The 16,270-nt window shown below is 41.3% G+C and overlaps 1 protein-coding gene across 8 annotated transcripts; it reads right to left on the bottom strand.

Moving 5' to 3' along the window:
• Positions 1–502: 502 nt before the first annotated feature.
• On the bottom strand, positions 503–14,548 carry RNF141 (ring finger protein 141). Of its 8 annotated transcripts, none has more exons than XR_011151303.1 (7): positions 13,029–14,229; positions 12,406–12,608; positions 10,832–10,940; positions 9,679–9,860; positions 6,590–6,697; positions 1,542–4,969; positions 503–1,358 (listed from the first exon to the last, which is right to left on the bottom strand). XR_011151303.1 is itself a non-coding variant. In XM_069016740.1 (7 exons), exons 3-7 carry the CDS (start codon positions 12,588–12,590, stop codon positions 4,819–4,821), a joined length of 735 nt encoding a protein of 244 aa, XP_068872841.1. In that variant the 5' UTR covers positions 12,591–12,608; positions 13,029–13,065; positions 14,461–14,548; the 3' UTR covers positions 503–4,818. The 8 variants fall into 8 exon arrangements, 6 of the variants coding, with proteins under 6 accessions (XP_068872841.1, XP_068872844.1, XP_068872840.1 ...); XR_011151302.1 differs by having other exon boundaries at positions 503–1,657; positions 1,865–4,969; XM_069016740.1 differs by adding an exon at positions 14,461–14,548 and having other exon boundaries at positions 503–4,969; positions 13,029–13,065.
• Positions 14,549–16,270: the final 1,722 nt, after the last annotated feature.

The raw sequence follows: 16,270 nt of genomic DNA, 5'->3' as shown, positions 1-16,270 counted from the left end.
CCTGCTACAGTCACCATGACTTTTGAGGAAAAGCTTAACACAAAATACTTCAGTAAGAAAGGGAGTCAATATTTTTAGATGAAGATTAAATCATCATCTCAGTACACAAACTCTTTATTTCTGTACACGAGCAGCACTGGTGAAGCACAAGAGTACAGGTTCATCTGTAACTGAGGAATGTGCCTTTCTCCCCCACACCCCTGAAAGCACTAAACACCACTGTTAAACAGCACAGAGAACAGTCCATATACTAGCAAGACACCAACACCACTAATTCATTAATCATTGACCATGACTAACAGGGACTGTCTCACATAAAAAGTAGTTTTTGAAGATCTATTAAAATGGGTCAGAACCACATCAGCATGGAAGCACAGACTCTGGTACCAAATTCCTACCTTTTTACACATGCAAATTTCCGAAGTGCAGGTTTCCCACTACTTTAAGCTTACTTTGTGGAAACACCTTGCATTTTTAAACAGCACTTTGAACCAAAGAAGAGTGCTCATTTAATCATTTATTGGATTAAATTCTTCATTCCAGCAGACACACACTGTGCAAAATTCTATCCAAGTTCACAAAACTGATAATTCCTTTTAATATAAACCTAAAAACCCCATGCCCAGTGTTTTCTATTTGAGTTTTGATGGGTTAGTGAGGTAAGTAAAGATCTGCTAATGAACATCTTGGCAGCTGTGTTGTCCCATCCCTCACAGATGTAACATTGCTGGCTCACAGCAGAACGTTACCTGGTGATCGCACACTGCAGTTACTGGAAAAGCACACAGCCCCATCCAGCCTAATTGCAGTGGCACATCCCAGCAGGAAAGTTCTCAGTCCTTAAAGAGTATTGCTGTATGATAAATTCTAGGCCTTGGAATCAAACATCTGAAGAAAGGACAGTTAACAAAAATTCAGTTTTGAAATGACTCATGTTCAAGACACTCATAAAGCAGAATTCTGTTCACCCACTCAAAACAGGTAAGGATAAAATCTTTGGCAAGTTAACTTCAAGGATGATTTAACAACAGAAAACCAAAGAAAATACTTAATTACTGTCACATTACTTCCATTACAGAGTGTGTGTGAATACAAAATTAAAGCATTATGTATATGCAGTGTAAGGATTAAGGCCAGCCAGGTTAACATACAGCTCCTACTTATATCAAACATCCTTAGGGCTTCCTGAGGGGGCTGTTCTTCCAGGATTCAGCTGGATGCAAATCACAAAGAACCACAGCCACGATGTTCCTTCCAAAAAGAATGGATTTGGCACATCCAGCTCTACAGGGGTGGGACTGAACAGCTCAGTTGAAACCCATACACAGAGATCTCAGTGGTTGTCCGGGTTTCCAGAACTGGAAAGAGTATGGATTAGAAAACCTTTCTAATTAGTTATAGAATTTTCTTTAAAGGAAAGAAAAGGAAGTTAAATACACCATTTCCCAAGAAAAAAAGAACCATGCCCATTACATTGATATGGGGCTCAAACTTGAAACCTAGTAAATACAAAGGTTTGCTAATTGCTCTGGTACACCTACCTCCTGCTGTGCCTGTCAACTGGTCATTTTATCCATTCTAATTTCCTCATCTGTTAATGAATTCCTCTCCCATTTCTCCCTTGGCTTCCAAAGATCCAAACAGATAAGCCAAGTAACTAGACAGAGGAAACAGTTACATTAATGACATACTTCAATTCCTATTTAAAAACAGGAAAAATTAAGAAAAAATATTCCAAACCTTAGCATTCTTAAACTTTAAAATACCATCACAAATGTGATGAAGTAACTTGGGGAAAAAGTGTAGCACACTTCTCTGAATATAAAAATCTTTTCCCTGAACAAACCTGCTCCTCAATACTGACCTTTTAAGAATTAGAGTTGTTTAATTTTTCCCATCACTGCAGAAGGTTCCAATTTATTTGTGTACCTAGAAGAGGTCAAATCAGAGCCAGGTTTTTTTCTTTGCAGAGCTGCATTAAGGTACCTTGTTGATACCACACTTTAAGAGAGCTCTGACTCACAGTGCCACACTTTAAACCACACCACCTCTACAGTGCAATTGTATTTGGATCAAAACTCAGTTTTCAGACTTCTGTGGTACTAAAGCCAAGAAATTCCTTAAACTTAAAAGAACTCTGACATTTCTTCCAAAGTAACTTTATTGCACAATTCATACACAGAGTTTAATATAGTGGAATGTTCTTAGCTATTAATAAGATCTCTAATGTTTAAATTACAATTTCACATTAAACCTGTAAGAAATGTTCACTTAACACAAGAAAGTTAATTTGTTCTAATGCCCCCCGCCAACAGCTGTTTGCAGTAATTCACATTTTCAAGGTCTAGCTTCTGCAACTCATTGCCATGTCCATGTCAATGAATTCCTTTTCCTTTTCCAAAATTGTTTGCTAAACATTGCACTTCAGACTAATACCAACCAGTACCAAATTACTAGTTTTTCAGTGTTAATGTATCTATTTCTCCAAATAACATACAGTACGTATATTTTACAAGGCACACATTACAGTATCTACATCACAGCAGTGTGAATTACAGCAACTTAATTTAAAAAAGCTGTACAGAATACAAAGTTTACTTTTTCACTATTTAAATAATTTTTGCATTAGTTTATATTGTAATTGTCATTATGCTGCAATTAACAATCTGTTTGCATCATTATAAAATTACATTTTAAGAAGTTCATGTAAGTTCTCAGCAGAAAGTCAACTTATAAAATCTCAGTTCAGAAGTATAATTCCTGAAGTACTTGAAAAATAAAGTTAGCTTGAAGCTTTCATTTAGATGTTCTTTCTGTTCCAGTGATATAAAAAGTTTAAAAAATTCAAAGGTTATTTGAAAGTTCTGAACATGGACTAATGCAAGCTCAAAAAGCAAAAAGAAACCAAACTGGTGCATGATTAGGAATATTTGCACGTTTTAGTGGAAAATCCTGGGCCAGCAATAATTTTCAGCCCAAACAATAACCTCCTTTATGCAACCAAACACTCCATATATTTACTGAGGAATATCTCATTGCTATCAATGGCTTAAGAAAGAGGGGGAAAAAAAAAAAAAAAAAAAAAAAAAGAGTTCTAAGCTATATACACTCCTAAAAGGATTTTTCCATAGTTAAATACAGATTTACACACTAAGCCATACTGGCTCTCAAATGACAGACACATGAAGAGTACATTGCTTCTCTCTCTTAAAACCCATGATAAACTTGACAACAGTGTCACAAGCCAAGCTCAAATGGGTGCCATATGTTGTGCACATTCTTTAGCAAATTGATGTATGATACAGAAATTTTCAAGATCTAATTAAATTATTTGGTAGCCAATCAAGAAAAATAACCTAAATATGCATATCTACATGTGCACATGCCTTTTAGTACAGAACCTGTCTGTGACAGAAGGACTTAAGCCTTATGGCATCATGGAATTTTAACAGGTATGGTAAGGAAAAATGCAGCCTTACAGTAAGCAAGATTTATGCTGATATTCCCTCAAATGCTACACTTGAATATTTTAACTTGATGTTACTGAGTGAGAAAAAGTAGTGTTTGTTAATATATATATGTATAAAAAAAAATTAATTCTCTACAGTAGCCATTCATTTCCATAACACTATTTATGCACGAGAGGCTTAAGATGGGTTTCCTGAATACTAACAATTTTAGACTGTCTAAACTCAGCTCTTTAAAGATTTTATTCTGCTAGCCACAAAATATTGTTGCACTCCAGCTGCGATACCTCTTATCCCAAGCTGTCACATGCATATCTTGCTGCAAGCAACATTATTGTTGAAGAAGTTTCTCTCTGCTACATAAAAGCATATTGCACTTGTAGATATAAAGTAGAGCACCCTTACTTAGATTATCACTTGTAATTCTTCATACACCTTTTAACTCTGATCTCATCACTTCCAAAACTCAAGAGGAACAGATAAAACCACAGCATCAGACTAAACTACACCTTAAGTGCTAATTCAAATAAAGGCATTCTCTTCAGATACACCCCATGTTTAGAAATAATTTTAGCTGTTCTTTATCAAAAACTACCGAGAAGCTGATTTACTGCTTTTGATTGTGTACGAAACTGTTTAATGTCTCCCAGCTAATAAGACTATGCTAAATATCATATTTTAAAAAATATTCTAAGAGATAAGTCTTGTTAGAAGAATAAGGGGAAGTGCACAAGTACATTTACAGACCTGCCTACACTCTCCAAAACAGATTTAAAATAATTAATACTAAAAGTCATAACAGATCAGATTAAGTATCTGTAAACACTAAGAGCAGCAGTAACTTCCTACTGAAGAACAGGCAGTGGGACATCTTCAAGTTTCAACAGCAAAATTTCAAATTAATAACCACTAGTGCTAACTCATCATCTTTATTCACATTAGTTGTGAATAAGGGACTGCTTTTAAGGGTAGGAACTGTGAGGTCAAGCCATCTGCCATGGTTCATCTCTGTTGCAGTACACTGTGATGCTCAAACAGCAGTTTGCAGTTGTAGTTGTGCTGTTATAAATTGCTTCATCGAGTAGTTGAACTGTTAATATCAAACGCTGTTGTTGAAGTAAACTTTGTTAATGATCAAAGAGTTTGCTGCAAGAACAGTTTAATAACGAAGACTGCACACACAGAGACTTGCTCAGATACCCTGTGCTTTAGAAGAGCAGCGCAGACTCACGGCAGCCAAGAGGAGAAGGAAAGGACAGACTGTGGAAGAACGGCAAGGAGAGGTAAAACCAGACGGTCGGGAAAACCAAAGCTTCAAGTGGTTCTGCCATGATCAGCCTGGTGGGCAGGGTCAGGGTCTGTGGGGCTGCCCCGCCTCATCCACCATGTTAAGGATGTAAGTGGCAATGTCATCTTCTGTGGGGGCCTCTGACACCACCCAGGAATCTCCTGCCCCGGTCACCTGCCGGCGGCACACAGGACAGTTTCTGTGGCGGTCACTCCTGTTAGGAAGGCACAGAAATGAGTCGTTTTCACTGATGGTCTCTTGCTGGCCAGAAAATGTCAAAAGAGCCCCCAAACAAACAAAACCCAAACAAAACCCAACTCACTGAGAACTTCAAGAATGATCACAACTGGATCAGACCACCTATCTATTTTGTTTGTTTAAAAACATCTTTCTTTGTGAGGAAGACTTCTGAATGGAGCTCCATTCTTTTGAGTGAAAATCTGGAATCCTGTTCCTCCTAATCATTTGCTCAGTTCAGACAGTATGCATCTGGCTACCTGGCCAGAAAGTTTAAATGGAAATTCACTGTCTAAATTAATTCTTCCAATCTTCAGGAATTCAGCTGAGGTCCTTAGAAACCAGTCTCCATAGGCTTCCTAGATAAAGAGAAGAAGGAGCCCTTTTCCTGAGTCATACAGCCAACTGAAGTTTAGAACTGGTCCCTCAGAGTCCCATCCCTCTCCACCATCTTGGGGATCCCAAACAATTATGTTTGAGCTGGGAGCCTCTGTTATGCCTAAATTAAGAGGAGATGAACCTTAAAAATTACAGACAAAAAAAAAAGCATGGTGTAACTGGAACTTAGTGAAGAGTTCAGCTGATTCATCAGCCAAAGCAGCATATAACCCACTCTCCACCACAGTCACTAAACTAAGGCCTGTCTTGCCAACAGACGTCAAGATATTTTCCCAGAAGAGAGAAATTACTCATAACATTCTAAGATCCAGTGATTTTTTACTATGGTTTTTCCTTGTGGAAGCCCAGTGTTTGTTACAAGAGCAACTTCCTTGGTAAGTCTTTCAAAAAGCCACAAAACAAATTCTTGCACACAAATTATGTGTAAAACCATTTGCATTAACTAGCCAAAATAAAGCCTTTAACAGAGCAGGTCTGTGTCCCCTAATGCCAGACTGCCAGGACACTTCCCTAATCCTTGTAGGCCTGTATGGTCAGACAAGAACTATGCTCCTCCACAAAGCAATTTTTCTCTCCCACTTTTCCAACACCTGGTGTATCAGAGATGCAGAAGCTGAAAAGGTGTTCAGTTTGCTGTGAAGCTGAACATTGCAAGGTACATGTTACACATAAATTTGAAGGTGCTGCCATTGAGAAGAAATATCTTTCTGGAAGAGTCTGATATATTTAAATCAGTAAATTGTATGCTATTTATTTGAAGTGAAAGCACAACATATGGAAAAAAATCCCTCTGCTAGTTATTTCCCAAGTAAGTGACAGTCCAACTTGCCTTCATATTTGCATAGTCTTAACAAGCCTTAAATGAGATTTTGTGAAGCATAACATGCCAGTGTCTGCATATACCACCTTCTCGAGTTTTTGAGCATGACTAAAATTTAATTAATTTTAGAAGAATAAAAAGATGTAAGAAATTACAAAACAAATGCTGAAGAGCTCTTTTACATCTCTTTTTACAAAACTTCCTGCTTTCCTTTTGCTGCAGTCTGATTTTACTCAGGCTTGTTATGTATCATATGTACATTAGCTTGGAAATATCTTCAGACATTAAATTATATGGCAGTCATGGAATCTGTCAAACCAAACTGTCAGATAACCTCTGCATACTATAAAATAATTAATATCCTTTAGTCTGTATTACCATTTATCAATGCATTTCTGGCAGAAACTGTGAGCACACGGCAGGATTAGATCAGCACGCCCATCCATGCAGATGCAACATTCCTCTTCATCTGTCAGCTGTTTAACCCTGCAGAAAAGAAGACACTGTTTTCTTCCAGATGTTTGATAGTTATGCCCCAGTAACTACACCAGTTACTACATTTTTCATAATAATTAGTGATGGCCAGAAAGAAACACCTGTGCTTTTAATCCGTGAATGAATCTTAAGGCATCCCATCCTATGTCAGCAGTACGTGAACTAAACTAAGCCAGAACGGGCATTTATTTTTTGTGTCAGGTGCTTTTGGTGTTGCAAAGGGTTCTGTAAATCCCTTTTCATATCAACAAGGAAGTGTGAGGAGTTGTAACTGCTTCATATCACATGACTGAGCAAAAGAACAGAAACACTGTTTACATTAAAGGCAGGGAAAGAACCTGCCTTCCTGTCACTGCACGTCAGGCTGAACTAGTTCACAATGAACTTTGTCAAATTTCTGTGTGCTGGTTTATATCCTAGACAAAAACATGCATGGCAAGAGGATCACCAGCAGAACGCATGTTCACTCATTTCACGTGGCATCAACTGAACTGCTCATTAGATTGAAAAGGCTGATTTTAGCTTGCAATACCTTCCACATAATTGCTCATCAAATTAGGACTCTCAAGCTGGTACCACAGCTTTTCCAGTTAAACTCCCAGGTGTTCCTGTTGGTGGGGAAGTTTAAAAATTATCTCACTACCCAAGACAGACACTGACATTTTGTATCTTCTTCCCAAATAAGAGATATCTGTATCTCATGTTCTTAGCAGTACTATCTCAAATACTTGCACCATCAAAATTTCTCAAGTGTGAAAAGGTGCAGAGAACCCTCAGCTTTCACTGGCCTAACCAGACATGTAAAGTTCTCAATTTTATAGTCACAGCTCACTTCCAAAACAACCAAGGAAGTCTTCAGAAATACTTGGGTTTCCAAAAATCCTGATTTGAGGATCCCTGTTCTGACTTGAGGAACAGAGATAGCATTCTAGAAAAAATGGCATTTCAGGAGAGTCAGTCCACCTTAACGACTATTGACCAGACCATTTTAGCTTAGGCATCTAAGGGAGCTTGTCAAACACAGAGTATTTTTTAACTGTACAGATTAGGCAGCTACTGGACAGAAGTCAACATGCCTTTGTTTCATTTCTCAGTCGGTCCTTGGGGTTTCCTTTTCAATTTGCTTTTGGAGAAGTTACTTTAAAATGACAGATTTTTTTTTTTTATAGATGGCAATTTGCATACAATGAGGACAACAGTTTCCAAGAAGCCTATCTTTTGTGTAGCTCACCATGTTCTTTGGACCTATTCCCTTTCATTTTCTTCCCCCATGCAATTCTGAGAACTAACCTCTAAAAGCACTTGAGTTTTTGAGATTTGCTGGTGTCTATACAAGCAATCATACAAGGCCAATTTATATAGTTAGTGCTAAGTAAGCTTTAGTCACAGGACCAAGTTCCTGAAGAAAGAGTAAAATAAAGGAGTGTCAGACTAAGGAAATGCTTGTCCCTTCATTATCAGAAAGCATAAATCACTCAGGCATATTTTGAATGCTCTGAATAGGAAGTGGATGTTGTAGAGAAATCGTGGAAATAGCTCAGGAATAGTGGAAAAAGTTCAGAAGAATTTAACAGATAACACTCACTATTTTTAGATAGTGAGGGCTAACTTTTCAGAGCTGAAAAATGTCTAAAGGTGAGAACAATTTAGGCAAATGGATGATTATCATAGAAAAATAAACAGAAGATTTCATTGGTGTAGAATACTTGAAGGTGCTTCAGCCTGTATTTTCCTTAGCAACTTGTAAAACTTGGCTAAGACACAAGCTCATCATACTAGCAAAGTATACTCTTTTTATTTGTGATTAATACTGCCTCAAATGATGAAATTTACAAACATGAAGGGTGCTCATCTGCCTTGTCTCCAAGACTGAAAACTGAAAAAGAAACTCACATAGGAAACCTTGTATCTTCCTCACTGACTTTAGCAATATACAAAGCTGTTTTGCCTAAGTATCTTTGTTTGGCTTGTTTGTTTGAAGCAAAAGACCATTTCCAGAAAAACATGTGTTCTGGTATAACCTTGGGAAAGCAATTTTCCTGTTCTTTCTCAAACATGTTCCCAATTTCCAGGAAATTAATTTAATTTAATGAAAATAATACCTTCTGCAATCCACTGACTTAGAAAAACCTGTGGGCTCTGTGGAGTGACAACTCAGCTGACCCCTTTCTCACTTCAAGAGCTGACACTCAGCTCGTTTTATTAAAATACCTGGCTGCCAGCTCTTTGCTGGTTAACACAGAGAACTCTACCATTTACTACCTTTTTTTGTAAAACCTAGCTCTACCTCACTTAAAACTGAGTTAGAACCCTGAACTTATTCAGGAAGTGAAAAGTAAGGAATTACTGGTAGCAGCAACATTTCCACACAGGGAAAAGGTGATTTGCTGTTATATTCAGTTTGAACTGAAGTTATTGCAGGTGTTGACCTCAGACTTTTGTTTTTCCTCTGGTTAACAAAGCAGAATGTCAACATGAGTGAGACAGTTCCCATTTTTCCAGTCTTACAAGTTAAATTATTACCGTAATTGATGAGTTTCTAGTGGCAACAGATGGGAACTTTCACATGCCAAAATGTAAGAGGAAGAGAAAGTTTAAGTGGAACAATAACAAAATCCGCTTAAACAAACACTGTCAAACCCCCTGAATTTGTAGCTGCAGCTGATTCCGTTTCCTCCTGTTTCCTTATTCAGGAGATTCAACATATACCATGTTTACATTAGAACTGATCTCTAAAAGGGTTGTTCTGAAGCTAAGGCACGGTAGCACCGTATTTCAGAATTTCACCCAAGCGCACTGCAGCTCCCTTGGTGCAAGGGAAGGTGTCTGTTCATGTTTGTGATGGTACAAAGCCTGCAGCTGCCATGAGCGAGCAGTTCTGATCAGCAGGTATTTGTGGTTCAGGTTTTAAGCACAACTCCCTAAAGGCTTATGTTGCAATTGGGGTCAGAAGGTAAAGTATATCAAAATACCTTCCCATCCACAAGCTGGCCTGACACGATGACAGAGACATCAAACTCTCAGCAGCTTCTTCAGAAGTATCACTCTGTGCAAGAACTCCTGCTGCTTGACTGGTGATGTCTTTATAAAGTTGAGTGAACTGATATAAGTTCAAGATTCTGGAAGCTTCCACGATGCCACTTGTTTTATTTATCTTAAGATATAAGAATTGTTTACAATTACTTATCAGATTTCAACTTGGCATTGCTCAAAATGTTTTTAAAGCACTGAAGTTCTCATGTAGGGCAGCAGTCTCCTTCCTAAGTGCCCATCACCCCGCTAGCAAGCTGCAGTCTGCCTCAGCAAGAGTCAGGACTGCACACAGCTGCTACAGCATGAGGAACACCACAGGCAGCACCACAATTTTAGGGCAAGGCAATTGCCATCACTACTCAAATGGATTAAAGTTTGAGTAGGGACCTAATGCCCAAAAAACTGGGCTAAACTTACAACCAAGCACAGGATCATCAGTTATTTGATATTTAAACTTAAAACTGCCTACAGAAATGGCTGCCTTGATGAAAACTAGGAGTAAACAGGAAACTACAAACTGTTGGTTTCAAACAAAGTTTGAGGGTTAGCTTGTTTCACCACATGTTAAGACTGCTCAGTGGATTCAGGATCATTAAAGAACTTTACCTGATAGGATACTGAGGGGAAAATGTCCTAAACAGATGGAGCGAATTTCATACATTTTTGTCATGGTCTTCCAAATAAGTTACAACACTGAACTTTTAGATTGGTTTTCTAAGGAATCAGACTATGTAAAGGCACACAAGCTCAGTTAATAATGCCTGGAAGAGCTGTTTAATTTCTACTACTATCAAACTCTACAGTTCCCAGTTTGTTGTACCACTGGATTACTTGACCTCACAAATGACCTGCATTTTGTAACTAAAGGGCTGAAAGTGCTCCACTGGAAGGCATCGCTCCTGTAAACTTAGTTATAAAAATGTTTTTGTTAACGTGCTGTTGGCAGAAACTTAGAATTTAGACTTAATTTATCTCCAACAGCATCTTTGAATACATCATCTGTATCAAAATACATGTAGCGGGTGTTGGATTTTACAAGTCCTCAAATCTTTGCATACAAACTGCCCATCAAATTAAAATGTTCACACTTACTTTGGTACATATTATCCTAACGATCACCTTCCAGAAAGCAGAAGAATCAGACCCAGGTTGCACTTCAAATAACAGATGTTTGTCTTGTCCAGAAGCCAATTTTGCAGTACTGAAACAAAGCAACATCAGTTTAACGGCATGTGCTGGACCTGCAAAGACCAGCAGCCTCAGCCAAGTGGGATTATTTACAGCTCATTTGTCTGCTCTCTATCCTTAAAAGAGATTTTAGCAATACTGCCCAGGGGCATCAAAGTAGAGAGTAATGACCTTCTTAGCAAGTCATTGAATACACAGTCCACTTCAATTTAAACTGCACAGCAAACATCAGAAAATGTTGTGCAAGACTTTTGATCCAGCACCAGCAAGCAGGTGTACTTCACAGACATTTAAATTCATATATGCTCTCACTGCTTATTACACTAATCACACAGTCTTGTGTCCAATCTGAAAAGATTACTTCCTCAAAAAGTATGTAGGAAAAAAAAGCCTGTGAATACCAACATATGTGAATGACGTGTATTTTTGTTAGTATATATCAACAATGAGGTGGCCAGGTGAACGTGTCCGGTGACCTGAGATTTGCTTTTTTAATGGAACACAGACACAATGGTCTATTCCATAAGAATCAGAACAAGCTATATTACATTCAGGCTTAAGTAAACACTGGAACAAAAGAAACCACTTGAATAACAGTATTAATTATACTGATACATGCCCAGGTTCTCAGGCAAAATATCAGGTTATGTTCTTCAAAATCTATTTATGCATCTACCCAGAAGACAGCTATGTGTTCTTGAAGGTCATTCACAAAAGTATGACCCTCTCCAAGATAATTTCTAGACTGAATAAAAATTCACATTTTAGTTACAGCAAACATTACAAAGCCCTTATTGAATGTGTGTGTGTTTCCACTTCATTTTATCACTCTCATTTTATAACGTAAATACTGGCTAAAAATGACAACACTGCTTTTTTGCTCATTTCCTTTTACTGTCATCGCACTGGTCAAACAAAAGGCAGGCTATGAAAAATGTGACAAAAAAGCAGCCTTTTGTTTGGGATTATCTAGGTCACTGGTTTGGGACAGTAAGATACATCTCATCCTTAATGAGGAGCAGCCTTGCATGTCTGCAGAGGGGGCAGGGATGGTCACAAACAGTTCTGTCTGAGGTGCCACCCTCCTCGTGTAGCTCTGCTGTCCCTACCAGGCTCCTATTGCTCCCTCCTGTCCAAAGTGACAGGCAGAGAGGAAGCAGCATTGCATCTTCATGTGGAAGGGAGAAGCTAAGAGACACAGGTGACACTAACAAAAAGATGATGCTTAACCACCTCTTGTGAACTCCTAAGAGAGAGCAAAACTTGCTGGAAGAAGAGTATTGGAGAAAAGTGAATTTAAGGAGGAGAAAAGGCTTTGGTTTTGAAGCATAATTACAACCATTAGAGAAACATCGAGAAATGAAGGAAACATTTCAAAATCATGGGTTGAGTTCTGGCTTAGCCAGCACAGAATAATATATTGCATACAAGGTCTCTGCAAAACATGAAAAAAAAGAAAGAAGCAAAGTAAGGCTTACATATCATTGAGTTCAGCTACTCTTCCCAGAAACTCTTCATAGGTTAGGAAACCACTTTCTTGAACCAAAGAGGCATGCTTTGCTACTTTTTCTGGCAACTTGTTAATTACAGTTTGTGTGTGGTTTGAAATCTGTTGACCCATGGTGAAGTTCTTCACCTCAGTTCTGTAGGGAGAAGTTCTCATTCACTTGTAGAGTCTCTGCTAAAAATATTTGAGAGAGTTACACGTGTTTGTGAGTGGCTACTCCCTTATTTTCTTTTAGCCTACAGCAATTATTCCACAAGTAACACAACCTGAACAGTCAGATCAGAAACAATGCAGAACACTTCGAAGAGCGTGGAATGTGGCATTACAATCTTACTCAAAATGCACTATTTTGCTTACAGCAATACGTTTGTTAAACGGGTAATTTTTCACATAGATTCAGCTCCAACACACACATATATAAATACATCCAATGGAATGGAAAAAAAAAAATCTTGACAATGGTAAGTTATGACAATCTTTGTTTACCCTAGGTATTTGTGGGTGTGAATATCAGAATGTCTGCAAATAAGCACATCAATGTCTGTTTATACATAGACATTACATTAGGAATCAGCTTTCTTACATCAAACTTACATTGGCAGATCAAAAGAACTCCGACAGCATTCTGGAACTGGTAAGCCAAGGAATCTGTGTCAGTATAAACCAATTTAGAGACTTCCCTATCTGCACAAAACACTCAGCTTTAGGATGTATTACTGAAGTGACTTGCTCAAATGTGTCCAACTCCAACTTAGTTAATATTTCCTTCACACTCAAATATTTTTCGCCAAAAGTCTGCCTAAGGATTTACACCATGCCCTCCAAGTCTTTAAGTCTTTATCCACTTACTCCCCTTGATGCCTCTACATTTCACTTCCCCCAAAATGCCTCTTTGCAGAGTTCACTGTTTGTAAAGCAAACTACTTGTGTCATGCCCTTTTAAGACCTCTACAGATATAGGTGTGCAAGGGCAAGTGAACTGCAGAACATCCACCTAAACTGAAACACAGAGCAATCTGATAGTAACTGCGTTACAAACTCCTGATGAAACATCACAGAGAAGCAGCACTTTGCCCTGCAGGTACCCGTAGCAGCACTTGGGCTTAAACCCACCCAGAACAAATTTACAGCTACTGAGATCTCACCACGGTGTAAGTAAAACACAGGACACCAAGCGAGCTCCGGTCAGAGCATACTGAAGTACTATGCTATTTCACCACAGTAAGCTTCCAGTTTATGGTGGGAATTGTGACCCATTTCAATTCCCACATGTGCTCCCCCTCCAGCCACTCTTCTCCCCAATAAGGCTCCAGTCGCGTCCCGGCCCGCTCTCTGGGGCGTGTTTGATGAGCACACGCCCAGGCCACACACGTCAGGCACTGCCTATCAACAGCACAACCTGTCACCCTCCAGACCCCTCCTCCCGGATCTCCCACGCTAGTGCTCCCCCGAGCTTCTGAGGGAGCACCGTGCCGCCTGCGGGCCTGAAGAGCTCAGCACCCAAATCCCAGCACTGAAAAGTTTGGGGAAAAATATCTGCGAGGGTGTCTGCAGAATTGGATATTAGAAAAAGGTTCTTCACCCAGAGGGTGGTCGGGCACTGAACAGGCTCCCCAGGGCAGTGGTCGCAGCACCAAGCCTGACACAGCTCAAGAAGCGTTTGGACAACACTCTCAGGCACATGGGGGGACTCTGGGGGTGTCCTGTGCAGGGCCAGGAGTTGGACTTAGATCCCTGAGTCCCTTCCAACAAGGCATTTCCTGCTGCTCTATGAACTGTTCCCTGTTAGTCACCCGTCAAGACCTGACACGCCCCGCGTCACCCCAGACCCACGAAGCGCCCCGAGCGGCGCCGACGGGCCCTCAGCGCCGGGCGCGGGACGGGCCGCGCTCAGCCCGGCTGCGTCACAGCCGCCCTTCCCGCTCCCCCCGCCCGGCCCTGCCCGCACCCGCCGGCTTCCCCCCGCCCGGGCCTTGCGCTCGGCGCCGAGGGGCGGCGGGGGGCGGGTCCCACCCGCCCCGCTCACCGCATTCCCGGCACATCCCGCGGAGGAGCCGCCGCCGCCCCACGGGCACCGCAGCGCCGCGGCCTCTCCCCCGCGCCGCGCAAGCGCGCGCCCGGTGGCGGCGCGCGGGGGGTGACGCAAGCGCGCGGCTCGCGCCGTTGCCGGGACACGGCGGACGCCGGGCCGGGAGCGGGGCCGGGAGCGGGGCCGGGAGCGGGGCCGGGAGCGGGACCCGAGGCGGCTCTGCCGGGCCGCTCGCAGCCCTCCTCGTCCTTCCCTCCGTCCTGGTCCCGGTTGTAAGGCCACTGCACCCAGGGCAGCCGGCGGTGGCGTGGTCGCTGAGCGCAGTGGGCCCCGCCAGAATATCCATAGAATCACAGAATCAATTAGGTTGGAAAAGAGCTTTTGAGATCGTCGAGTCCAACCTATGACCGAATACCACTGTGTCAACCAGACCATGGCACTGAGTGTCCAGGCGTTCCTTAAACACCTCCAGGGACGGAGACTCCACCACCTCCCTGGAAAGCCTGTGTCGATGTCTGATCATCCTTCTGGTGAAGAAATTTCTGCTAATGTCCAACCTGAGCCTCCCCTGGCACAGCATATATCCTCTCATCCTATCGCTGCTTTCCTGGGAGAAGAGACCTGGCTACAGTCCCGTTTGAGGCAGCTGTAGAGAGTAATAAGGTCATCCCTAAGCCTCCTTTTCTCCAGGCTAAACACCCTCAGCTCCCTCATCAGACTTGTGCTCCCAACCCTTCCCCAGTTCCATTGCCCTTCTCTGGACTCGCTCCAGCACCTCAGTGTCCTTTCTAAGGGTCCCAGAACTGGACACAGCACTCAAGGTGTGCCCTCACCAGTGCCCAGTACAGGGGGACAATCACTGCCCTGGTCCTGCAGGCCACACTATTATCCATTCCGGCAGGCAGCAGAAGTGCTGTATAGAGTTGGTTTTTTTAAGAAACACTCTGTAATACCTGGACTGATGAAAACAAGGTCACTTTTCACCCTGCTGCACCCTCAGCAGATGCACACTCAGTGCTGCACTGTTCAGGGTTACCAGTGCCTTCACTCTTTCCTATGAGATCTATTAAATAGTGATCTAAATGATGCTTAATGGAATCTGAGTGCCTGGCTCAGTGGGATCATCCCAGGCCACAGCTGCTGTGCAAATCCCAGTCTGCAGGGAGGATGTGGGCGGTGGATGTGAGTGGCAAAGGTCAATGCTCACTGACCTTTTCACAAAAAACCCCAACACCCATAAAGGACAACAAGCCATTGAGAAACAGATATCCTAGGACATCCTCTGGGTCATCCATATCCTGATGCTGCAATATTTAATTCTACTTTTTTTTTTCTTAATTTAAAGAGGAGAAAAGGAGTAGTACTTCCCCTTCCTGCCTGCTTCTTTTCACACATAGACACACGTACTTCCCACGACAAAGGCATCCCTATATTCCAGACAGGGATTGGGCTGGACTGGAAACCTTGTTGTATTTCCTGCAGGCCAAGCACCCCTTTTGCCTAAGGTCAGCAAACATCTGTAGCCTCAGTGTGGGAATCTGAGTGGTGTTACCATCAAGTCACAAGTACAGACTGTGCTCTCCTGCTTGTTGGGATGAGTTATTTGTCCAAGGTACTTGAGCAGCTCCAGCACATCAAGGACCTTCAGAGCTGTTGAGGTGGTCTCATTAAAAAAAACAAAAACCGCAACACTTGAGAAAATTCAGAAACATAATGAAGAATTTCTCTTAAGTTTCTGCTACCTCTAGTTAAGGGTTTGGTGTTTGACTCTCTTGGTCTAGATACTTAAATAAATGTTTCCTGTTTG

Source organism: Aphelocoma coerulescens, chromosome 5 (genome assembly GCF_041296385.1).
Source record: "Aphelocoma coerulescens isolate FSJ_1873_10779 chromosome 5, UR_Acoe_1.0, whole genome shotgun sequence".
Taxonomy (NCBI): domain Eukaryota; kingdom Metazoa; phylum Chordata; class Aves; order Passeriformes; family Corvidae; genus Aphelocoma; species Aphelocoma coerulescens.
Note: the sequence above shows the minus strand (reverse complement) of the source record. Positions and strands in the feature narration are given on the sequence as shown.

Excerpts from the sequence above, each read along its gene's own strand:
- RNF141 (XM_069016740.1), bottom strand. The coding sequence starts at position 12,590 with ATGAGAACTTCTCCCTACAGAACTGAGGTGAAGAACTTCACCATGGGT. Across the intron at positions 10,941-12,405 it reads GTAGCTGAACTCAATGATAT|TACTGCAAAATTGGCTTCTG; the intron begins GTAAGCCTTACT and ends GCTTTGTTTCAG. Across the intron at positions 9,861-10,831 it reads TTAGGATAATATGTACCAAA|ATAAATAAAACAAGTGGCAT; the intron begins GTAAGTGTGAAC and ends TTATATCTTAAG.